The sequence below is a fragment of the Taeniopygia guttata genome, chromosome 31 (genome assembly GCF_048771995.1).
Source record: "Taeniopygia guttata chromosome 31, bTaeGut7.mat, whole genome shotgun sequence".
Lineage (NCBI taxonomy): Eukaryota > Metazoa > Chordata > Aves > Passeriformes > Estrildidae > Taeniopygia > Taeniopygia guttata.
Genome location: NC_133056.1, coordinates 382582 through 406719, shown reverse-complemented (window position 1 = coordinate 406719; position 24138 = coordinate 382582). Strand labels below are relative to the sequence as shown.

At 61.2% G+C, this 24138-nt stretch overlaps 3 protein-coding genes across 7 annotated transcripts in view; 1 reads left to right on the top strand and 2 right to left on the bottom strand.

Moving 5' to 3' along the window:
* Positions 1–8893, bottom strand: part of FLNA (filamin A) — a 71964-nt gene extending 63071 nt beyond the window's left edge. For 2 of the 4 annotated variants that reach the window (XM_072920384.1, XM_072920383.1), the window contains exons 1-3: positions 8419–8893; positions 5572–5926; positions 584–832 (exon numbers count right to left, since the gene is read on the bottom strand). In XM_072920384.1, the coding sequence (XP_072776485.1) occupies positions 584–832; positions 5572–5908 (586 nt within the window). In that variant the 5' untranslated portion in view covers positions 5909–5926; positions 8419–8893. Of the gene's footprint in view, positions 1–428; positions 510–583; positions 833–5571; positions 5927–8418 lie in introns of those variants that run through there. The other 2 variants (XM_072920385.1, XM_072920386.1) reach the window with 2 other exon arrangements.
* A 2652-nt stretch (positions 8894–11545) lies between these two features.
* On the bottom strand, positions 11546–18815 carry HAUS7 (HAUS augmin like complex subunit 7). 2 transcript variants are annotated; one of them, XM_072920422.1, is made up of 11 exons: positions 18627–18815; positions 17970–18085; positions 17335–17393; positions 16241–16302; positions 15655–15740; positions 15424–15546; positions 15273–15342; positions 14508–14702; positions 13919–13994; positions 12540–12582; positions 11546–11677 (listed from the first exon to the last, which is right to left on the bottom strand). In XM_072920422.1, exons 1-11 carry the CDS (start codon positions 18813–18815, stop codon positions 11647–11649), a joined length of 1050 nt encoding a protein of 349 aa, XP_072776523.1. In that variant the 3' UTR covers positions 11546–11646. The 2 variants fall into 2 exon arrangements, with proteins under 2 accessions (XP_072776523.1, XP_072776524.1); XM_072920423.1 differs by lacking the exon at positions 15424–15546.
* Positions 18816–18885: 70 nt separating this feature from the next.
* CCNQ (cyclin Q) lies at positions 18886–23721 on the top strand. The gene is made up of 5 exons (XM_072920424.1): positions 18886–19130; positions 19969–20152; positions 20828–20960; positions 22393–22605; positions 23449–23721. The coding sequence occupies exons 1-5, from the start codon at positions 19028–19030 to the stop codon at positions 23704–23706; spliced, it is 891 nt and encodes a 296-aa protein (XP_072776525.1). The 5' UTR covers positions 18886–19027; the 3' UTR covers positions 23707–23721.
* Positions 23722–24138: the final 417 nt, after the last annotated feature.

Below are 24138 nucleotides of genomic sequence, written 5' to 3'. Positions count from 1 at the left end.
AATGTCCCCCATGTCCCCAATGTCCCCAATGTCCCTCATGTCCCCAATGTCCCCATGTCCCCAGTGTCCCCAATGTCCCCAATGTCCCCAATGTCCCCAATGTCCCAATGTCCCCAGTGTCCCCAATGTCCCCAATGTCCCAATGTCCCCAGTGTCCCCAATGTCCCCAATGCCCCCAATGTCCCCAATGTCCCCAATGTCCCCAATGTCCCCAATGTCCCCATGTCCCCAGTGTCCCCAGTGTCCATCCCCAGTGTCCCCAATGTCCCCAATGTCCCCAATGTCCCCAATGTCCCCATGTCCCCAGTATCCCCAATGTCCCCAATGTCCCCAATGTCCCCAGTGTCCCCAGTGTCCCCAGTGTCCATCCCCAGTGTCCCCAATGTCCCCAATGTCCCCAATGTCCCCAATGTCCCCATGTCCCTCACCGGGCGCACAGCTGTCCACCAGGGCCCCGAGGGCGCGGCCGCTCTGCCAGTCGTGGCTGAAGTTGGTGATGGGCACAGCTCCCAGTGCTCCCAGTGCTCCCAGTGCCCATCCCAGTGCCCATTCCCAATGTCCCCAATGTCCCCATGTCCCTCACCGGGCGCACAGCTGTCCACCAGGGCCCCGAGGGCGCGGCCGCTCTGCCAGTCGCGGCTGAAGTTGGTGATGGGCAGCTGGGGCAGGCGGTTCTGGATCCAGCCCAGCAGCCGCTGCTTCGGCGTCTGGCGCTTGGCCTCCTCCTCATCCTCCTCGTCCCACATGGGCATGGAGATGGAGTAGTGCAGGATGAGCGTCCAGATCAGCCCCAGGATCAGCTTCAGGTTCCCGTCCACGATGGCCTTGCTGTCTGCGGGGACACGGGGACATTGGGGACACCCCTGGGGACACTGGGGACATTGGGGACATTGGGGACACTGGGGACCCAGATCAGCCCCAGGATCAGCTTCAGGTTCCCGTCCACGATGGCCTTGCTGTCTGTGGGGACACGTTGGGGACATTGGGGACACCCCTGGGGACATTGGGGACACCCCTGGGGACAGTGGGGACACCCCTGGGGACATTGGGGACCCAGATCAGCCCCAGGATCAGCTTCAGGTTCCCATCCACGATGGCCTTGCTGTCTGCGGGGACACGTTGGGGACATTGGGGACATCAGGGACATCGGGGACAGCGGGGACATCAGGGGACACAGGGGACACTGGGGACACTGAGGGTATTGGGGGTATTGGGGACATGGGGACATCAGGGATGTGGGGGACACTGGGGGTGTGTGGGGTATTGGGGACACAGGGGGACATTGGGGACATCAGAGGTGTGGGGGACACTGGGGACACTGAGGGTATTGGGGGTATTGGGGACATTGGGGACATCAGGGACAGCGGGGACACTGGGGACACCAGAGGTGTGGGGGACGCTGGGGACACTGGTAACACTGGGGGTATTGGGGACATTGGGGACATCAGGGGATGGGGGGACAAGGGGACACTGGGGACACGGGATGGGGAACGCCCTGCAGGGATGGGGGACACTGGGGACACCCCACAGGGACTGGGGACACCCCAAAAGGACAGGGGACACCCCACAGGGACTGGGGACGTTTGGGGACACCCTGCAGGGACTGGGGACACCCCAAAAGGACAGGGGACGTTTGGGGACACCCCACAGGGACTGGGGACGTTTGGGGACACCCGGCAGGGACAGGGACCTGCCAGGGGCCACCCCGGGGAGGTGACAGCTCAGTGCCACCGCAGGGGTGGGGACAGGACCCAGCCCAGGTCGGGGACACCTGGGGACACCTGGGGACATTTGGGGACACCCTGAGGGACACCCTGAGGGACATTTGGGGACACCCTGAGGGACACCCTGAGGCCGCAGCACGGGGGTGGCAGGGCCACCAAGGGGGTCCTGTTGGGGACAGGGGCACAAGGGGGGTCCCTGCCGGGGGTTTTGGGGTGCCGGGCGTGTCCCCAAGTCCCCACGGAGCTTTTGGGGTGCCGGGTGTGTCCCCAGGTCCCCATTAAAAATTTTGGGGTGTCTGGGTGTGTCCCCACAGAGGTTTTGGGGTGTCTGGGCGTGTCCCCAAGTCCCCGCTGAGGTTTTGGGGTGTCTGGGCGTGTCCCCAAGTCCCCGCTGAGGTTTTGGGGTGTCTGGGTGTGTCCCCACGGAGGTTTTGGGGTGTCTGGGCGTGTCCCCAAGTCCCCGCTGAGGTTTTGGGGTGTCTGGGCGTGTCCCCCACCCCGGCAGCGCTCCCCAGTTCCTGTTACTGGTTTTGGGGTTTCAGGGCGTGGCCCCACCCCCCGCTGCGGTTTTTGGGGTGTCCGGGTGTGGCCCCGAGGCCCTTTTGGGGTTTCGGGGTGTCAGGGAAGGTTCCCAGTTCCTGTCACTGCTTTTGGGGGCCCTTTTGGGCTTTTGGGGTCCCTTTTGGGGTCTCGGGACCAGTCCCAAACTCCCTTTGGGGATTTTTGGGGTGTCCGGAGCATCCCCAGTTCCCGGGACTGATTTTGTGGTTTTTGGGGTCTCGGAGCCGGTTCCCAGTTCCCGTCCCCGTTTTTGGGGTCCCTTTTGGGGTTTTTGGGGTCCCTTTTGGGGTTTTTGGGGTCCCTTTTGGGATTTTTGGGGTCCCTTTTGGGGTTTTTGGGCTCTCAGCCGTGTCCCATCCCCGTTGCCGTTTTTTGGGGTCCCTTTGGGGATTTTTGGGGTCCCTTTTGGGGTTTTTGGGCTCTCAGCCGTGTCCCGTCCCTGTCCCTGTTTTTGGGGTCCCTGTCCCTGTTTTTGGGGTCCCTTTTGGGGTTTTTGGGGTCCTTTTTGGGGTTTTTGGGCTCTCAGCCGTGTCCTGTCCCCATTTGCGTTTTTTGGGGGTCCCTTTCGGGATTTTTGGGGTCCCTTTTGGGATTTTTGGGGTCCCTTTTGGGGTTTTTGGGCTCTCAGCCGTGTCCCGTCCCTGTCCCCGTTTTTGGGGTCCCTTTTGGGGTCCCTCGGGCCCTTCCCGGTGTCCCCAACCCCCCCCCGGGTCTGCCCCGCCCCCCTCGCGCGGGTTTTTGGGGGGAGGGGCCGCGCTGGCCCCGCCCCCGCTCGGGGGGGGGTTTGGGGCGGATTTTGGGGGTGGGGGAGGGGCGGGGCCGGTGGGGGATGGGCCGCGGCCCCTCCCCCCCCGCTCCAGCATTTTTTGGCCTTATAAGGGCTCGGCACGGCCGAGGCCCCGCCCCCAGCCCCACCCCCCCGGGACCCCTCCCCAAAACCTCCGGGACCCCCCGAGACCCCCCCGGGACCCCCCCGGGACCCCCCCGAGCCGCCCCCTCCCCAAATTCTGCGCTGGGAGGAGGGGCCGGACCCTCCCCCCCCCCCCTTAATTTTGGGGTCGCCGCAAATTGGGGGAGGGGGGAGCCTAAATTGGGGGGGGGCAAATTGGGGAGGGGTCCTAAATTGGGGGGGGTCCCAAATAGGGCCCTGTAAAAGGGGGGAGCCCCCCGGGGGTGGGGAGGGGTCTCCAGGACCCCCCCCTTTAATTTTGGGGTCCCAAATTGGGGGGGAGGGTCTGAATTAGGGGCGTGTCCCAAATTTGGGGGGGGGGTCTCAAACGGAGCCCTCCGGGGGTGGGGAGGGGTCTCCCAGAGCCCCCCCAGGGTGGGATTTGGGGGGGAGGAGCCCCCAAAGCCCCGCCCTAAATGTGAGGGGGGGGGTCCCCAAAATATTCCCGGGGGGAGCTGATAAAGGGGAGGGGTCTCAGGGCCCCCCCATCACTCTGGGGTAATTTGGGGAGGGGTCTCTGCGCCCCCTGGGACCCCCCCAAATTATCGAGGGGGGTTCGCCCTCTCCAGGACCCCCCCCCAATTTCGGGGTCCTTTTTGGGGAGGGGTCTCCCCAATTGGGACCAGTTGGATGCTCCCCCTCTTGGAGACCCCTCCCCATTTTTGGGGTCTCCCAGCGGGGACCCCCCCCCCCAATTTCTGGGCTCGTCCACGACCCCCCCCCAATTTCCGGGGCCTTTTGGGGTCGGGGTCCCGCCCCCTCCTCACCATTAGAACCAGTCCGAGCTTCCCTTCCGCAGAGACCCCTCCCCATTTTGGGCTCCGGGGGTCTCCCAGGTGCCCCCCCCCATTTCTGGGGGTCCCCCAGGAGCCCCCTCCCCAATTCCCGGGCCCATTTTGGGGAGAATTCGCCGCTTTTTCCCCACCGGGACCCGCCCCGCTCCTCCCCCGGGGACCCCTCCCCTTCCTCCGCAGGCCGGGGGTCCCCCAGCGGACCCCTCCTCACATTTCAGAGCTCCGCGGCTCCTCCAGGAGACCCCTCCCCAAATTCCCGAGCCCATTTTGGGCCGAATTCTCCACTTTTTCACCAACACAAACCGCTCCCATCTCCCTTTTTCCCCCCTAAAATCCGATTTTCTCCACAATTCCCATTCCCCCCATCCCGCCCCGAACCCCCGGAGGTTTTTTGGGGGGTGGTCGCACGCCCCCTCCCCCAATTCCTGACATCCTTCCAGGGGTTTTTTTTGCCCCCTCCCCACCAACACAAATCGCTCGAATTTCCTTTTTTTCCCCCAAAATTTCAAGGCTCCGTAACTGCCACTCCCCCCACGGCCCCACCCCGAGCTCCGCGCTCTTTTCGGGGGGTGGTCGCGCGCCCCCTCCCCAATTTCCGAGACCCTTTTAGGGCAAATCCACCCCCTTTTTATCAAAAAACCAGAAATACTCATTTCTGCCTCTTTTTCTCCCAAAAAAAAATCCAACTCCTCCCCAGCTGCTGCTCCCTCCCCAGGCCTGAACTTTGCTGGGGGGTGGTCTCACGCCCCCTCCCCAATTTCTGACCCTTTCCTGACCCTTTTCCACCCTTTCTTCACCGAGTAAACCACTCAAATCTCACTTTTCCCCCAAAATTCCAACTCCTCTGTAACCCCCACCCCCCAAAACTTTCCGGGGGAGGGCGGGGTGGTCGCACTCCCCCTCCCCAATTTCTGACCCTTTCCTGACCCATTTCCACCCTTTCTTCACTAAATTAACCACTCCAATCTGATTTTACCCCAAAATTCCAACTCCTCCCTAACTTCCACACCCCCCAAAACTTCCCGGGGGGGGTGATGGTGGGTGATCTCACGCCCCCTCCCCAATTTCTGACCCATTTCCAGCCTTTCCTCACCGAATAAACCACTCCAACCTCATTTTCCCCCCAAAATCCCAACTCCTCTGTAACCCCCACCCCCTCCCCACCCCCCAAAACTTCCAAAACTTCCCGGGGGGGGCTGGTCTCACGCCCCCTCCCCAATTTCTGACCCTTTCCTGATCCATTTCCACCCTTTCCTCACCGAATAAACCACTCCAACCTCTTCCCCCCCCTCCAAAATCCCAACTCCTCCGTACCCCCAAAACTTTCCGGGGGAGGGCGGGGTGGTCGCACTCCCCCTCCCCAATTTCTGACCCTTTCCTGACCCATTTCTACCCTTTCCTCACTAAATTAACTACTCAAATCCCATTTTTCCCCAAAATCCCAACTCCTCCGTAACCCCCACCCCCTCCCCATCCCCTCCCCACCCCCTCCCCCTCCCCTCCCCACCCCTCTCGCCCCCTCCCCACCCCCGGGGGCTCTCACCGATGGACACCAGTTTGATGTTCTCCCTCTCCAGGAACTCGAGCGCCACCGAGACGTTCTCGAGCTGCATCTGGCGGAACGTGGGGCGCGCGTTGTACTTGCGGCCCATCTGCTTCTGGCTCAGCACCTCGAGCAGCGCGATCAGCCGCAGCCCGTCGCCCAGGTCGGTCTGCAGGTTCCCCACGCGCTTCTGGACGCATTTCAGGTGCTCGTTGCACCAGCGGGTGAAGGTGTTCTGCTGGATGCGCTTCCAGGGCGCGTCCTCCGCCAGGTCCTTCTCCGTGGAAGGCATCTCGGGCTCCGCGTCCGCGCGGCCCCGCCCGCCCGCGGCGCTCATGGCGGGACGGGGCGGGGGCTGCGGGAGACAGAGGGGGCGTGAGGGACGGGGAGGGACCGGGGAGGGGAGAAAGGGGAGAGACAGAGGGGGCGGTGAGGGACGGGGAGAGAGGGGCGGGGGCTGCGGAGAGACAGAGGGGGCGGTGAGAGAGAGGGGAGGGGGCTGCGGAGGGAGGGAGAGACAGAGGGGGGAGAGAGGGGCGTGAGGAACGGGGCGGGGGCTGCGGGACAGGGGAGGGGAGAGGGGCGTGAGGGAGAGGGGAGGGGAGGGGAGAGAGGGGAGAGAGGGAGGGGAGGGACCGGAGAGGGGAGGGGGCGGAGAGAGGGATCCCCTAAATGGGGGGGGGGGGTGGTGGTAACGGGGATCCGGATAACGGGGATCCCTAAAATGGGGGCGCTGAGAGAGGGAGCTCCTAATGGGGGCAGAGAGGAAGCCCCTAAATGGGGGGGGGGGGTGAGAGGGAGCCCCTAATGGCGGGGGGGGAGGAGAGCGGGCATCCGGATAACGGGGATCGGATAACGGGAATCCTGGTAACGGGGATCCCCAAAATGGGGGCGCTGAGAGAGGGATCCCCTAAATGGGGCAGGGGGTGAGAGCGGGAATCCGGATAACGGGGATCGGATAACGGGGATCCAGATAACGGGGATACCCAAAATGGGGGGGCAGGGCGGAGAGAGGGAGCCCCTAAATGGGAGGGGGGGAGAGAGAGGGAGCCCCTAATGGGGGGGTGGTGGTAACGGGGATCCGGATAACGAGGATCCCTAAAATGGGGGCGCTGAGAGAGGGAGCTCCTAAATGGGGAGGGGGAGGGAGCCCCTAAACGGGGGGCGGGGAGAGCAGGGATCTGGATAACGGGGATCGGATAACGGGGATCCCCAAAATGGGGGGGGGGGCGGAGAGAGGAGCCCCTAATGGGGGGGGGAGGGAGCCCCTAAATGGGGGAGGGGGGGTGAGAGAGGGAATCCTGGTAACGGGGATCCCCAAAATGGGGGCGCTGAGAGAGGGGATCCCCTAAATGGGGGCCGGAGAGCGGGCATCCGGATAACGGGGATCGGATAACGGGGATCCCCAAAATGGGGGGGAGGGGGGGGGAGAGCGGAGATCCGGATAACGGGAATCCGCATAAAGGGGATCCCCAAAATGAGGCGGGGTGAGAGAGGGGATCCTGATAACGGGGATCCCCAAAATGGGGGGGGCTGGTAACAGGGATCCTGATAACGGGAATCTTGATAACGGGGATCCTGGTAACGGGGGATCCCCTAAATGAGGGGGGTGGTAACAGGGATCCGGATAACGGGAGATCCCCAAAATGGGGGATGCTGATAACGGGGATCCTGATAACGGGACATTCCCAAAATGGGGGATCCTGATAACGAGGATCCCAAAACAAGGGACCCCAAAACAGGACATGGATGCTACTAATGAGGGGTGCTAATAATGGGGGATTGTGATAATGGGAGAGTGCGTAATGGGGGACCCCAATAATGGGGGACCCTAATAATGGGGGATCCCATAATGAGGGGTCCTAATAATGGGGGAGATCCCGAATTAGGGGTGCTCAGAATGGGGGGTCCTTATAATGGGGGCTCACGATAATGGGGGAGCCCAAAGCAGGCGACCCCAAAAAGGGGGATCCCGATAATGGGGGATGCTAATGAGGGGGGAGAGCTGCAATGGGGGGGTCCCAATAATGGGGGGGTCCCAATAATGGGGGGTCCTAATAATGGGGGGTCCCAACAATGGGGGATGTGGCAGTCGGGCAGATCCGGAATGGGGGATTCTATAATGGGGAGCCCCAATAATGAGGGATCCCAATAATGGGGGAGCCCAAAACGGGGGATCCCAATAAGTGGGGGATGAGCACAAGTGGAAACCCTAATAATAATGGGGGACCCCCAAATGAGGGACCCTCCTCAAGCTCCCTCAGGGTTCCGGGGTGCCCCAATTTAGGGGCCCCCAAATTGGGGGGCTCAGGGGAGGGTCCCTGCCCTGTTGCCCCCTCCTCATTCTCGGGGTCCCAGACTCCCCTAGAAAGGCCCCCCGACCCCAAAGGTGGCCCCAAGTAGGGACCCCCGCCCCAAAAAGGGGAGCCCAGCCACTCCAGGCTCCTCAGACCCCCCAAAAAAGGGGGGGTCCCCAACCCCATTAGGGGGTCCCCAGCCCCCAGAGGCCCCCAGGGTTTTCTCAAGGGGTTCCCCCAAAATCGGGGTCCCCCATTATGGCGTTCCCCCAGCCCCATTTGGGGGTCCCCAGCCCCATTTTGAGGGGGCTCTCAAGGGGGTCTCGGACCCCAAAATCGGGGTCACCCCTTGGGGGTGTCCCGCTGCTCCCGGTGGTCCCGGGGCTCGGGGGGGGTCCCGGGGGTCCCGCTGCTCCCGGTGGTCCCGGTGGTCCCGGGACTCGGGGAGCTCCCGGGGCTCGGGAGGGTCCCGGGGGCTCGGGGGGGTCCCGGGGGCTCGGGGGGGTCCCGGGGCTCGGGGGGGTCCCGGGGGGGTCCCGGGGGTCCTCACCTGCTGGTCGGTCTCGGTGCTCCCGGGGTCGGGACCCGGCGGTCCCGGGGTGGGGCTGGGCAGTCCCGCCGGTGCCGGTGCCGGTCCCGGGGGGCTCCTGGTGGTCCCGGGCTGGGCTCGGTGCCGGTACCGGAGAGGTGCCGGTGGCCCCGCGCGGTGGCGGTGCCGGTACCGGGGGTGGTTCGGTGGCCCCGGGCTGGGCTCGGTGCCGGTACCGGGGGTGGTTCGGTGGTACCGGGGGGGTCCCGGGGATGGTTCGGTGGTCCCGGGGTGGTACCGGAGAGGTGCCGGTGGCCCCGCGGGTGGCGGTGCCGGTACCGGGGATGGTTCGGTGGTCCCGGGGGGGTCCCGGGGGTGGTTCGGTGGTACCGGAGAGGTGCCGGTGGCCCCGCGGTGGCGGTGCCGGTACCGGGGGTGGTTCGGTGGTACCGGGGGGGTCCCGGGGATGGTTCGGTGGTACCGGAGAGGTGCCGGTGGCCCCGCGGTGGCGGTGCCGGTCCCGGAGCTCGCGCGGCGCGCGCGGAGCCTTAATTGGTAACGAGAGGAACGAGCCCCGCCCCGGGGGGGGCCGGGGGGGGCCGGGGAGGGGCTGGGGGGGCTCGGGGACCCCTAAAAGGGGGAGGGGGGATTTGGGGAGCCCATAAAGGGGGAGGGGGGATTTGGGGAGCCCATAAAGGGGGAGGGGGGATTTGGGGAGCCCATAAAGGGGGAGGGGCGGATCTGGGGGGGATCCCGGGGGGGATCCCGGGGGGGGGAGGGGTCCGGGGGACCCCCATGGGGGGTTGGGGAGGGGCTGGGGGGGACCCGGGGGGTTTGGGGAGCCCATAAAGGGGGAGGGGCGGATCTGGGGGGATCCCGGGGGGGGGAGGGGTCCGGGGGACCCCCATGGGGGGGAGGATGGGATTTGGGGGGGGGGTTCATGGGGAGGGGGTGAGGAAGGAGGGACTTATGGGGGGATTCTATAGGGTGGGGGGCGATGGGGACCCCCGGGGAGAGCTCTGGGGGGGAGTTTTGGGGTGGGGAGGGGTCCGGGGGACCCCCATGGGGGGTTGGGGAGGATTTGGGGGGGGGAATTTATGGGGACCCCCTCGGAGGGGTCAGGGAGGTCTGGGGGGGATTTTTGGGGCGGGGAGGGGTCCGGGGACCCCCCTGGGGTGGGATTTTGGGGGGAGGGGGGGTCGAGGATGGGGGGAGGGGTCATGGGGGGATCCATAGGGTGGGGGGATCCATGGGGGGGGGGGGGTTATGGGGGCACTTTGGGGTCGGGGGGTCAGGGGGACTCCGAAGTGTGGGGGAGGGGCTCCCTGGGGGTCTGTGAGGGGCTCTATAGGGCGGGGGGGGCCATGGGGGAGGGGCTGTGGGGCACGAGGGACCCCCAGGATCCCATAGGGTGTCACAGCCCCCCATGGATCCCATAGGGTGTCACAGCCCCCTAGATCCTATAGGGTGTCACAGCCCCATGGATCCCATAGGGTGTCACAGCCCCATGGATCCTATAGGGTGTCACAGGGGCTATAGGATCCCATAGGGTGTCACAGCCCCCTAGATCCTATAGGGTGTCTCAGCCCCACAGATCCCATAGGGTGTCACAGCCCCATGGATCCTATAGGGTGTCACAGGGCCTATGGATCCCATAGGGTGTAATGGGGCCCCATGGATCCTATAGGGTGTCACAGGGCCCTATAGGATCTCACAGGGTTCTATGGGCTCTCTGTGGGGTCTGGGGTCCCTATGGGGTCCCTATAGGGTCCCTGTGGGGTCTCTATAGGGCCCCTATGGGGTCTCTATAGGGTCTCTATAGGGTCTGGGATCTCTGTGGGGTCTCTATAGGGTCCCTATGGGGTCTGGGGTCCCTATGGGGTCCCTATAGGGTCTGGGGTCCCTGTGGGGTCTCTCTGGGGTCTCTATGGGGGTCCCTATGGGGTCTGGGGTCTCTATGGGGTCTCTATGGGGTCTCTATGGGGTTTGGGGTCCCTATAGGGTCTCTATAGGGTCTGGGGTCTCTATGGGGTCTCTGTGGGGTTTGGGGTCCCTATGGGGTCCCTGTGGGGTCTCTATGGGGTCCCTATGGGGTCTCTATGGGGTCTGGGGTCTCTCTGGGGTCTCTATGGGGTTTGGGGTCCCTATAGGGCCCCTATGGGGTCTCTCTGGGGTCTCTCTGGGGTCCCTATAGGATCTCTATAGGGTCCCTATAGGGTCTCTATAGGGTCTGGGGTCTCTGTGGGGTCTCTCCTCCCCCGCCCCTCCCCCCTCAGGAAGCTCCGGGCGCCCCGATAACGAAGGGAGGAAATGGGGGCGCTAATTACGGCGTTAATTATGGCGCTAATTACGGACAGGCTCCTTATCGCGGCGTGCCAGGGGTTAATTAAGGAAAGGGGCCCTGGGGGGGGTTCCGGGGTTAATTAGGGAAAGTTAATTAAGGGGTTATGGGGGGAGTTCTGGGGTTAATTACTGAGGAACTGAAGAGTTCATTAATGGGGGTTCACTATCAGGTTAATTACTGGGGAGCTCATTAAAGGGAGTTCATTATCAGGTTAATCACTGGGGAGCTCATTAAAGGGAGTTCATTATGAGGTTAATTACTGAGGAGTTCATTAACGAAGCTCTCACTGTGGGCGCTCATTAACGGGGCAGTTCAGGCCTTAATTAGGGGTTCGGTTAATGGGGCTCATCAACAGGGAATCACTAATGAGGCGTTCGTTAATGAGACTTTAATTACAGTGCTGCGGGCGGGCCAGTGACCTGGGCCTGGCCACGCCCACACCTGGGCCACGCCCACACCGGGGTCACACCCGGGTCACACTTTGGGTGGGGTCAGGGCCACGCCCACACCTGGGCCACGCCCACACCGGGGTCACACCCGGGTCACACTTTGGGTGGGGTCAGGGCCACGCCCACACCTGAGCCACGCCCACCTGTGCCACACCCATGGGTGGGGCCAAGGCCACGCCCCCCCAGGACCCCTCCCCCACAGACACAGCAGAGACACCTGGGGACAGGTGTGACACACCCGGGGACAGGTGTGACACACCTGGGGACAGGTGGGACACACTCAAAGGTGCCACAGGTGTGTCACACACAGTGTCACAGGGGTCACACTCACACAGGTGTGTCCCAGGTGTGTCCCAGGTGTGTCCCAGGTGTGTCCCTGGTGTCACTCACACTGTCCCAGGTGTGTCCCACACACTCAGGTGTGCCACAGGTGTCCCCCCAGGTGTCCCCTCCGTGTCACACCTGAGGCCGCCAGGTCCTGCCACACCTGCAAAGACACTCATTTTTAGGATTTTCCCCCATTTTTTAGGATTTCCCCCATTTTTAGGATATCCCCCCATTTTTAGGATTTCCCCCATTTTTAGGATATCCCCCCATTTTTAGGATTTCCCCCCATTTTTAGCATTTCCCCCCATTTTTCAGCATTTCCCCCCCCTTTTTAGGCTTCCCCTCCCCATCCCAAATTTCCCCCACCACCCCCTCCCCATTTTTAGGAATTTTCCTCCTTTTTCAGGGATTTTTCTCCCTTTTTCCACAATCCCAAATTTCCCTGGGGGGGGGGGGGGGAATCTCCACTATCCCCTCCCCCTTTTCAGGATCCCCTTCCCCGCAATTTTTTAGGATTTCTCCTCCCAAATGACATTTTTAAAGGGATTTTCCCCATTTTTGGGGATTTTTTCCCCTTTTTTTCCCCAATCCCGAATTTTCCCGGGGGGGGGTTTGATTTCTCCATTTTCCCCTCCCCCTTCATTTCCCATCCCTAAAATCCCCCCCCCCAAATCCCCCAAATCCCCAAAATCCCAAATCCCTTTTGGCCCCATCCCGATGATCTCATCCCGCCCGGAATTTGGGTTGGGGGGGGGGATTTGGGGGGGTGATGACGTCACGGCGGGGGGGGCGGGGTGGGAATTTTGGAATTTTGGAATTCGGGCTGAGTCACGGCGGATCGGGATAAACACGGGATCCGCTGCCCTTATAGGGCCCGAAAAGCACCGGGAAGGGCCCCCCCGATCCCAAAAATAAATCCCAGGAATTTGGGAGGTCCCAAAGGAGCCCCCCCCCCCCCGAAAATCCCAAATTTTGTACCCAAAATCCCACAAAAAAACCAAAAAAAACCCTCCTGGACTTACCGGGGGGGCTGGAAGCGCTGGGAGAGGGGGGGGATTTGGGGTTCTGGGGGGGATAAAAAGGGTTTGGGGTTAAAAGGGACCCCCCAAATCCTAAAAATTCACCCCAATCCCATCATTGTGTCTAATCCTACAAATCCTAAAAGTTTCCCCCGCCAAAATGATGTAAAATGGCTGAAATCCTATAAAATCACCCAAAAAAACCCTAAAAAATTCACAAAAGTGACTCCCCCAACCCCATAAAATCCTAAAGAAAATCACATAAAATTGCACAAATCCTATAAACCCCCCCAAATCCTATAAACCCCCCCAAATCCTATAAACCCCCGAAAATCCTATAAACTCCCCCAAATCCTAAAACTTTCCCCCCCACAAAATGCTGTAAAATGGCTGAAATCCTATAAAATCACCCCAAAAAAACCTAAAAGATTGATACAAGTGAGCCCCCAAACCCATAAAATCCTCAAGAAAATTCCATTAAAATGGCCCAAATCCTATAAACCCCCCCCCAAATCCTAAAAGTTCCCCCCCAAAAATGATCCTGATGCCATAAAATGATCAAATCCTATAAAATCACCCCAAAAACCCCTAAAAGTTCACATAAGTGACTCCCCCCCACCCCATAAAATCCCTCCCCACAAAAATCCCAAATTTTTGGGCAGTTTTTGGGGCTGTTTCGGGTGGTTTTGGGGCAGTTTTTGGGGTGTTTTCGGGGCACTTTGGGGCAGTTTTTGGGTACTTTGGGGCAGTTTTTTGGCAGTTTTTGGGGTGGTTTTGGCAGTTTTTGGGGTGTATTTGGGGCATTTCTGGGCACTTTGGGGTATTCTAGGAGAGTTTTTGGGGTATTCTAGGGGAGTTTTTTGGGTGTTTTGGGTCAATTTTTGGGGTGTTTTGGGGCAGTTTTTGGGGACATTTTGGGGCAGTTTTTGGGGTAGTTTGGGGCAGTTTTTGTGGTGTTTTTGGGGCATGTATTGGGGTGTTTTTGGGGTGTTTTGGGTCAGTTTTTGGGGTGTTTTGGGTCAGTTTTTAGGGACATTTTGGGGCAGTTTTTGGGGTACTTCGGGGCAGTTTTTGGGGTGTTTTGGGTCAGTTTTTGGGGTGTTTTGGGTCAGTTTTTAGGGACATTTTGAGGCAGTTTTTGGGGTACTTTGGGGCAGTTTTTAGGGACCTTTTGGGGCAGTTTTTGGGGTGTTTTTGGCAGTTTTTAGGGACATTTTGGGGCGGTTTTGGGGGTACTTTGGGTCAGTTTTTAGGGACATTTTGGGGCAGTTTTTGGGGTGTTTTGGGGCAGTTTTTGGGGTGTTTTGGGTCAGTTTTTAGGGACATTTTGGGGCAGTTTTTGGGGTGTTTTTGGCCGTTTTTGGGGTGCCCCCCAGACTCACCGATGGCCTCGGTGACCCCCCCCAGCCGCGTCACCTCCCCTGCGCTGGCCCCGAGCTGGGTCAGGGTCCCCAAAACCTGGGGGGGGAGGGGAGGGAGGGGCGTGGGGTCACAGCCCCTCCCCCATCGGGTGTGACCCCCCCACCCCCAAAATAAAGCAGAGACCCCCCCAAAAAAAGGGGGTTGGGACCCCAAAAAGGGTTTGGGACCCCTCAAATCCCCCCCATAGGGCACAGAGACCCCCCCCCCAGCCCCATTTTGGGACCCCCAAATTCCCCCCATGAACCCAAATCCCCTGAGACCCCTCCCAAAAAATCCCCCAAATCCCTCTGAGCCCCCCAAACCGAGCCCCCCTCCCCAAATTCCCTCCAAAAATCCCCCAAATCCAAACCCCCTCCCCAAATTTGCTCCAAAATACCCCAAATCCAAACCCCCTCCCCAAATTCCCTCCAAAAATCCCCCAAATCAAAACCCCCTCCCCAAATTCCCTCCAAAAATCCCCCAAATCCAAACCCCCTCCCCAAATTTCCTCCAAAAATCCCCCAAATCCAAACCCCCTCCCCAAATTCCTCCCAAAATTCCCCCCCTCACCTGGCTGAGATTCCGCAGCCCCCTCCCCACAGGGGGGACCCGGCCCCCTTCCCCCCAAATTTGGGGGGTCCTGGGGGGTGCCAGGGGGCCCCGGAGCTCAGAGGCCCCAAAATCTGCAGCCAACGAGGTCAGAGTCCCCACCAGGACCCCCAAATTTGGGGGGGAGGGGGCCGGGGACCCCCCTAAATTTGACAGCTGAAGGGTGAAAGGGTTAACAAATGGGGAAACCCCAAAAAAAAACAAAATTCACCCCAAAAAGACCCCAGACCCACCTGGAGCTGCTTCACCCCATACTGGGACCCCCAAAATTTCCCCCAACCCCCCCCAGGGACCCCCCAAATTCCCCCCCAAAGAACCCAGGGACCCCCAAAATCTCCCCCAAAAGCCTCTCAGACCCCCCCCCCATAGGACCCAGGGACCCCCAAGTCACCCAAAAATCCCAAAATTCCCCCCAAATCCCCCCAGTTGACCCCAAACCCCCAAATCTCCCCCCAAAATCCCCCCAATTGACCTCAAACCCCCCAAACTCCCCCCACAATTTGCCCCAATTGACCTGAAAGCCCCCAAATCTCCCCCCAAAACCACACCAACCCCCCCAAATCCCCCCAATTGACCCCAAATCTCCCTCCAACCCCCCCCAAATCCCCCCAATTGACCCCAAACCCCCCAAATCCCCCCCAAATTGCCCCAATTGACCCCAGATCTCCCCCAAACCCCCCAAATCCCCCCAATTGACCCCAAACCCCCCAAAGCCCCCAGCCCCACCTGGGCCTGCAGCTCCTCCAGGCCCCGCCGGACCCCCCCCAATTCCGCCTCCAATTCGGGGAGGGGTCTCCTGGGGGGGCAGCAAAATGAGGGGGGGGTCAGGTGAGGATTTTGGGGTGAGGGGAGCCCGGGGGGGGTCCCCAAAACCCACCTGGGTCTGGGGGGGGTCTCGGAGAGCTCCACAGGAACTGGGGGGGGGGGCGGGGGTCTCAGGGCCGCCCCCCCCTCGGGGGTCTCCAGCAGCTTCAGCAGGAACTGGGTGGTTTGGGGGGGCCTTTTTGGGGGGAAAATGGGATTTTGGGGGGATTTTGGGGGGATTTTGGGGTATTTGGGTGGATTTTGGGGCTGGGGGTATCAGGGGGGTGTGTGGGGGGGTCCAGACCTGGTTTTGGGGGGGGTCTCAAGGGGGGGGACGGCGTCCAAAAGGTCCTGAAGGAACTGGAGCTGCTGCTCGGGGGGGGCTGTGCCCTGAAGGAGAGACCCCAGACCCTAAATGCATCAGAGAACCCCAAAATTCCCCAAATCCCCCCCAAAATCCTCAAATCCTCCCCAGTTTTCCCTCCCCCCACCCCTTCCAGGCTCCCCAAAACACCCCAGAGACCCCAAAAATCCCCAAATTCCCCAATTTTCATTTTTCCTCCCCCTCCAAACCACCCCAAAAGTCCCCAAAATCTCCAAATCCCTCCCAAAAAATCCCCAAATCTCCCCCAGCTTTCCCTCCTCCACCCCCTCCAACTTTCCAAAACCACCCCAGACACCCCAAAAAACCCCAAAAATCTCAAAATCCTCCCCCATTTTCCCTCCCCCACCCCTTCCAGGCACCCAAAAATCTCCAAATACCCCCCAAAATCCCCAAATTCCCCCCCAAAATCCCCAAATTTCCTCCAATTTTCTTTCTTCCACCCCCTCCAGCCCCCCAAATCCCCAAAATTTCCCCAAAATCCCCCAAAATCCCCCAAAATCCCCACCTCCACCAGGGCGAGGTCGTCGGCCCTGCAGAGCATCAGCTGCGCCCCCAGCCTGGCCAGCGCTGGGGTGGGGGGCACTGGTCAAACTGGGAGGGGCTGGGGGGGATTTTGGGGTTTTTGGGGGGTTTTAGGCTTTTTTGGGGATTTTTAAGGGAATTTTTGAGAGGTTTTGGGTTTTTCAGGGGGGTTTTTGATGGGACTTTGGGGTTTTTGGGGGGAATTTTTGGAGGGATTTTGGGGTTTTTTTAGGGGGGACTGGGGAATTTCTGAGGGGATTTTTGGGGGTATTTTAGAGGGGATTTTGGGGTTTTTTTAGGGGGGGACTGGGGAATTTCTGAGGGGATTTTTGGGGGTTTTTTTTGGGGTTTTTTTGGGGTATTTTAGAGGGGATTTGGGTTTTTTTTTGGAGGGGGATTTTGGAGTATTTTGGGGGGATTTTTGGAGCGGGTTTTGGGGTTTTTTTAGGGGGGGGACTGGGGAATTTCTGGGGGGATTTTTTGGGGGTTTTTTTGGGGTATTTTAGAGGGGATTTTGGGGTTTTTTGGAGGAGGATTTTGGAGTATTTTGGGGGGATTTTTGGAGGGATTTGGGGGTTTTTTTAGGTGGGGACTGGGGAATGTCTGAGGGGATTTTTGGGGGTATTTTGGGGAGATTTTTGGAGCGGGTTTTGGGATATTTTTGGGGGGACTGGGGAACTTCTGAGGGGATCTTGGGGTTTTTTTTGGGGGTATTTTAGGGGGGATTTGGGGTTTTTTTGGAGGGGGATTTTGGAGTATTTTGGGGGGATTTTTGGAGGGGTTTTGGGGTTTTTTTATGGGGGACTGGAGAATTTCTGAGGGGATTTTTGGGGTTTTTTTGGGGGTATTTTAGAGGGGATTTTGGATTTTTTTTGGAGGGGGATTTTGGAGTATTTTGGGGGGATTTTTGGAGGGGTTTTGGGGTTTTTTTATGGGGGACTGGAGAATTTCTGAGGGGATTTTTGGGGTTTTTTTGGGGGTATTTTAGAGGGGATTTGGGGTTTTTTTGGAGGGGGATTTTGGAATATTTGGGGGGATTTTTGGAGGGGGTTTTGGGGATTTTTGGGGGTGTCTCACCCCTCATTTCATCCTCCTCAGGGAGCGACTCCAGCTCGGCGCTGAGGGGGGGGTGAACCCTGGTGGGGGGAGGGGTCTGGGGTTATTTGGGACCACCCAGGACCCCCCCCCAAATTCCCAACCCCCCCAGTTCAAACTCGCCCCACCCCCTTTCAGAACCCCCCCAATTTTGGGGTGTGCCCCCCACTTCTGGAACCTTCCCTGAGCCCCCTCCCCATTTCAAACCCCCCTCTTTGGGATCCCCCCAAATCCCCCCCCGCCATTTCAACCCCCCCTCCAGATTTTGAGTTCCCCCCCCATTTTAGGACCCTCCTTACCCTTATTTTGGGGTCCTCCACCCCCATTTTCATTCCCCCCACTCCCATTTTGGTGCCCACCCCCATTTTGGGACCCCCCAATTTTAGGGTGCCCCCCCCCATATTCGGGTTCCTCCCCCTCCCACCCCCATTTTGGGGACCCCCCCCACCCCATTTTGGTGCCCACCCCCATTTTGGGACCCCCCAATTTTGGGGTGCCCCCCCCATTTTGGTGCCCCGCCATTTTGCGATCCCTCCCACCCCCATTTTGGGACCCCCCCACCCCATTTTGGTGCCCACCCCCATTTTGGGACCCCCAATTTTGGGGTCCCCCCGTACCGGGTGCAGGCCCAGCGCAGCAGGGCCCGCCGGGGGGGGGAGGGGCGGCAGAGCAGCTCCAGCGCCGCGGGGGGGGCGCGGGGGGGGCCCCCCAAAACCGGGGGGCACGAGAGAGCCTGGGGGGGGGGGGGGGGCAAAAATTGGGGAAAGGGGGTCAGAAATATTGGGGGGTAAAAATGGGGGGGGGGGTCACAAAGGCTGAAGTGGGGGAGGGGTCAGGGATTCATTTTGGGGGGGGGCACCCGGATCTGGGGGGAGTTTTGGGGTGGGGGGGGTCTGGGATTCATCCCGGGCGGGGCAATGAGGGGGAAATTTTGGGGGGGGGGGGCAGGGCAGGGTCTGGGGGGGGTCAGGGATCCATTTTGGGGGGCTCTGGGTGAGGTTTTGGGGTTGGGGGGGTCGGGATTTGCCCCGGGGGGGGCCATGAGGGGCAAATTGGGGGGGCGTGGCCACACTGAGGGGGCGGGGCCTCCCCTCATGAGGGGGGGCGGGGCTCGGGGCCCCTCAGGGGAACGGGGGCGGGACCGGGAGGCCCTGAGGGACCTCCGGGAGGGGCCCGGCCCGTTCTGAGCGCCCCCAAATGTTGCGGGCTCGTTCCCGGGCTCGGTCCCGGGGCTCCCCCCGGCCCCTCACGGCCCCTCCGGGCCCCTCCCCCACCTCCAGCCGCTCCAGGGTCGCCGCCGCCGCCGCCTCGGCCGCCGCCATTCTTCCCGCGCTCTGCGCTGATTGGCTGCCACTTTCCCGCCCCTCTCGCTGATTGGTTCCGCTTCCCTCCCCGTCCCTCCTCCGCGCTCTGCGGGGACTCAGCCAATCGCGGAGCTTTCCGGCCGAACCGACGCGCGCCATTGGGTGGTGCTGGCGGCGTTTAAGCCACGCCCCCCTCTCCGTGCGTCTCGGCCAATGGGAGCGGGCGCGGCGGGCGCGTGACCCCGGAAGTGCCCGGCGCGCGCGCGCCCCCCGCGGCCGCCGCCGCCTCCGGGACCCGCGCGCGGCCTCCGCCGCCCCCGCGACGTCACCGCGGCGGCCGTGACGTCACCGAGGCCGCGAGCGCGCCCGCCATGACGTCACCGCCGCGGGCGCTGACGTCACGCGTCCCACCCGAGCCCGGCGGGGCCGAGGCCCGGGCGCGGTTCCGAACCGCGCGGTTCATCATGGAGGCGGGTGAGATGGGGGGGTGTGACGTCATGGCCGGGGTGGTGACGTCATCGGGGAGGCGGCGATGGCGTCATGGGTGTGAGCGCGGGGCTGGGCTCGATGGTGACGTTATGGTGACGTCACGGGATAGGGAGGGGTGTGGTGTGATGTCATAGTGACGTCATAGCAGGGGGTAGGGGGTTGGTGTGGAGCTGAGGTCGGTGACGTCACAGTGACGTCACGGGGGCGCGGCGGGGGTGGGCTCGGATCGGTGACACCCACAGGTGCCTCAGGTGAGAGTCACGTGACCCCCCGGGTGTGCCTCAGGTGTGCCCGGTGACCCCAGGGGTGACACAGCGGTGACAGGTGGGACAGGTGTGACACAGGTGTGACACAGGTGACACAGGTGTCCCCCCAGGTGTGAAGCTGGGGCTGGGCTCGGCCGCCCTGGCCACCGCCTGCTCCTCGTTCCACGCGCTGGGTGTGACACAGGTGACACAGGTGACACAGGGACACACAGGTGACACAGGTGTCCCCCAGGTGTGAAGCTGGGGCTGGGCTCGGCCGCCCTGGCCACCGCCTGCTCCTCGTTCCACGCTCTGGGTGTGACACAGGGGTGACACAGGGGTGACAGGGACACACAGGTTTGACACAGGTGTGACACAGGTGACACAGGTGTGACACAGGGACACACAGGTGACCCAGGTGACACTCAGGTGTGTCCCCCCAGGTGTGAAGCTGGGGCTGGGCTCGGCCGCCCTGGCCACCGCCTGCTCCTCGTTCCACGCTCTGGGTGTGACACAGGGACACACAGGTGACACAGGTGTGACACAGGTGTGACCCAGGTGACACAGCTGTCCCCCAGGTGTGAAGCTGGGGCTGGGCTCGGCCGCCCTGGCCACCGCCTGCTCCTCGTTCCACGCGCTGGCGGCGGCGGCTCCGGCTCTGGCCCAGGAGCGGTTCCTGGTGGCCGCGGCCGCGCTCTTCGTGGCCGCCAAGGCCCAGGGAACCCCCCGGAGAGCGCGGGACGTGCTCAACGTCACCCTCAGGTGAGCCCGGCACCCCAAAAATCACCTCAGCGTCACCCTCAGGTGAGACCAAATACCCCAAAAATCACCTCAGCGTCACCCTCAGGTGAGCTCAAACACCTCAGGTACCCCAAAATCACACCAGGAACCCCAAAATCACCTCAGGGAACCCAAAATTCCCCAAAATCACCTCAACGTCACCCTCGGGTGAGCCCAGCACCCCGAAATCGCACCTGGGAACCTCAAAATCCCACCTGGGAACCCCAAAATCCCCCAAAATCCCCTCAGGGAACCCAAAATCACCTCAGGGAACCCAAAATCCCCCAAAATCACCTCAACGTCACCCTCAGGTGAGCCCAGCACCCCAAAATCACACCTGGGAACCCAAAATCACCTCAGGGAACCCAAAATCACCTCAGGGAACCCCAAACTGTCCCAAAATCACCCTCAGGTGAGACTCCCCCAGGTGACCCCAAAACTGCCTCAGGTAACCCCAAAAATCACCCCCAAAACCTCCCCAAAATCCCAAAAAAAACCCCAATGCCTCCCCAAAATCCCAATAATCCCCCCCAAAACCCCCCCAAAATACCCCTGTGCCCCCCCAAATTCCCTCAAATCCCCCCAAAACCCCCCTAAAAATCCCAAAATCCCCCCAAATCCCCCTAAAAATCCCAAAATCCCCCAAATCCCCCCCAGGTGTCTCCACCCCGGCTCGCCCCCCCCGGCGCTGGACGGGAATTTTTGGGGGCTGCGGGACAGTCTGGTGCAGTGTGAGCTGCTGCTGCTGCGGGCGCTGCGCTTCCGCCTGCCCCTGGCGCACCCCCACAAGGTGAGACCCCCCCCAAATCACCCCGGGGCCCCCCAAAAAATCCCCAAACTCTGCGACCCCAAAAACCCCAAAAAATCCTGAAAAACCAAAAAAAACCCCAAAAAAACCCCAAATTCTGGCACTTCCGCCTGCCCCTGGCGCACCCCCACAAGGTGAGACCCCCCCCAAATCACCCCGGGCCCCCCCAAAAAATCCCCAAACTCTGCGACCCCAAAAAACCCCCATAAACTCCCGAAAACCCCCCAAAAAAACCCAAAATCCCCCCAAAATCCCACCCAATCCTGGCATTTTTGGCACTTCCGCCTGCCCCTGGCGCACCCCCACAAGGTGAGACCCCCCCCAAATCACCCCGGGCCCCCCCAAAAAACCCCCAAACTCTGCGACCCCAAAAACCCCAAAAAAATCCTGAAAAACCAAAAAAAACCACAAAAAACCCCAAAATCCCCCCAAAATCCCACCCAGTCCTGGCAATTTCGGTGCTTCCGCCTGCCCCTGGTGCACCCCCATAAGGTGAGACCCCCCCCAAATCACCCCAGGGCCCCCCCAAAAAATCCCCAAACTCTGCGACCCCAAAAACCCCCAAAAACTCCAAAAAAAACTCCAAAATTCCAACCCAATCCCACAAAAAGTCCAAATTTTTGGGATATTTTCGGGGGGGGTCTCGCGGGATTTTTGGGAGGTTTGGGCTATTTTGGGGAGGGGTCTCTAACCCTGTCCCCCCAGTACCTGCTGCAGTACCTGGGGGGGGTCCCTGTTGCCCCCTCCCCAAAAGGGGATTTTTGGGCCTATTTTGGGCTATTTTTCAGCTATTTTGGGCTGTTTTTTGGGACATTTGGGCTATTTTGGGGAGGGGTCTCTAACGGTCTCCCCCCAGTACCTGCTGCAGTACCTGGGGGGAAGTCTCTGTTGCCCCCTCCCCAAAATGGGATTTTTGGGGCCATTTTTGGGCTATTTTGGGCTATTTTTGGGGTAGTTTGGGGCTATTTTTTGGGGTATATTTTGGCATATGTTTAGGGGGGTTTTGGGCTATTTTTTGGGCTGTTTTTTGGGACATTTGGGCTATTTTGGGGAGGGGTCTCTAACGCTCTCCCCCAGTACCTGCTGCAGTACCTGGGGGGGGGTCTCTGTTGCCCCCTCCCCAAAATGGGATTGTTGGGCTATTTTTGGGGTAATTTTGGGCTATTTTGGGCTGTTTTTTGGGAGGTTTGGGCTATTTTGGGGTGTTTTTTTGGGACATTTGGGCTATTTTGGGGAGGGGTCTCTAACCCTGTGCCCCCCCAGTACCTGCTGCAGTACCTGGGGGGGGGGTCCCTGCTGCCCCCTCCCCAAAATGGGATTTTTGGGCTATTTTGGGCTATTTTTGGGCTATTTTGGGCTGTTTTTCGGGACGTTTGGGCTATTTTGGGGAGGGGTCTCTAACGCTCTCCCCCAGTACCTGCTGCAGTACCTGCTGGCGCTGGGCCGCTGGGCCGGGGGTCCCTGGGGGAGGGTCCCGGGGGTCTCGTGGGCGCTGCTGCGGGACGGGGCCGCGGGGGGGCTCAGCCTGCGCCACCCCCCCCCCCACCTGGCGGCGGCCGCGCTGCACCTGGGGCTGGAGCTGTGCGGGCGGGGGGCGCCCCCCGGGACCCCCCCCCGCTGGTGGCAGGTGAGGGGATCCTGGGGAGGGGGCGTGGGGGGGCTTTGGGGGGGATTTGGGGGTTTTAAGGGGGATTTGGGGGGTTTTAGGGGGGATTTGGGGGCATTTTGGGGAGGGGGTTTAGGGGATTTGTGGGGACCCGGGACCCCCTTCCGCTGGTGGCAGGTGAGGGGATTGTGGGGAGGGGGCTTGGGGGGCTTCGGGGGGGATTTGGGGGGTTTAAGGGGGATTTTTGGGGGTTTGGGGGGTTTTAAGGGGGATTTTTGGGGTTTTGGGGGGGATTTGGGGGCATTTTGGGGGGGGGTTTAGGGGATTTGTGGGGACCTGGGACCCCTCCCCCCTGGTATCAGGGGAGGGAATTGTGGGGAGGGGGCTTGGGGGGGTTTGGGGGGGATTTGGGGGGTTTTAAGGGGGATTTTTGGGGGTTTGGGGGGTTTTAGGGGGGATTTGGGGGCATTTTGGGGGGGGTTTTGGGATTTGTGGGGACCCGGGACCCCCACACCTCGTTGGTAGGTGAGGGAATTGTGGGGAGGGGGCTTGGGGGGCGTTTGGGGGGAATTTGAGGGGCTTGATGGGGGATTTTTGGGGGGGGGTTTTGGGGGGGCTTTGGGGTTTTTTGGGGGGAGGGTCCTGGGGGGGTTTTGGGGGGATTTTGGGGGATTTTGAGGGGATTTTGGGGGATTTTGGGGGGATTTTGGGGGATTTTGAGGGGATTTTAGGGGATTTTGGGGGAGTTTTGGGGGGTCCTGGGATGTTGTGTGGATCCCAGAATTTGGGGAGGGGTCCCGGGGGATTTCGGGGGGATTTTGGGGGGTCCCGGGGTGGGTTACGGACCCCCGTGCCCCCCCCCAGGTGCTGAGCCCGGGGTTAACCCCTGCGGCGCTGGAAGGAATCGAGCGGGAGCTTTTGGGGCTCTACAGCCTCGACACGCAAGTGGGGGGAGGGGCCGCGACCCCCGCCCCTCCCCCACCCCCCCCGCTGCCCGAGCCCCCCCCCCACCCCCCCCGCCGACCCCCGGCCCGACAGACGGAGCCCCCCCCCCACAAAAGGACGGACAGACGGAGCCCCCCCTGCCCCCCCCACGGACACAGGGACCCCCCCAGGTCCTGACAGAGCCCGAGACCCCCCCCCAAAAAAATAACCCCCCCAAATCCTGACAGAGCCCGAGACCCCCCCCCAAAAATAAAATACCTGACAGAGCCCGAGACCCCCCCCAAAAAAAAATAACCCCAAATATGGATGGACCCCCCCCCCAAAAAAATACCCACCCCCTCCCCCCAGGTCCTGACAGAGCCCGAGACCCCCCCCCAAAAATAAAATAACCCCCCCCAAATCCTGACAGAGCCCGAGACCCCCCCCAAAAAATAAAATAACCCCCCCCGGTCCTGACAGAGCCCGAGATCCCCCCCAAAAAAATAACCCCCCCCCCCAAATCCTGACAGAGCCCGAGACCCCCCTCCAAAAAAAAATAACCCCAAAGATGGATGGACACCCCCCCCCCCAAAAGATCCCACATAGGGACGGGGACTCTGCCCCCCCCCC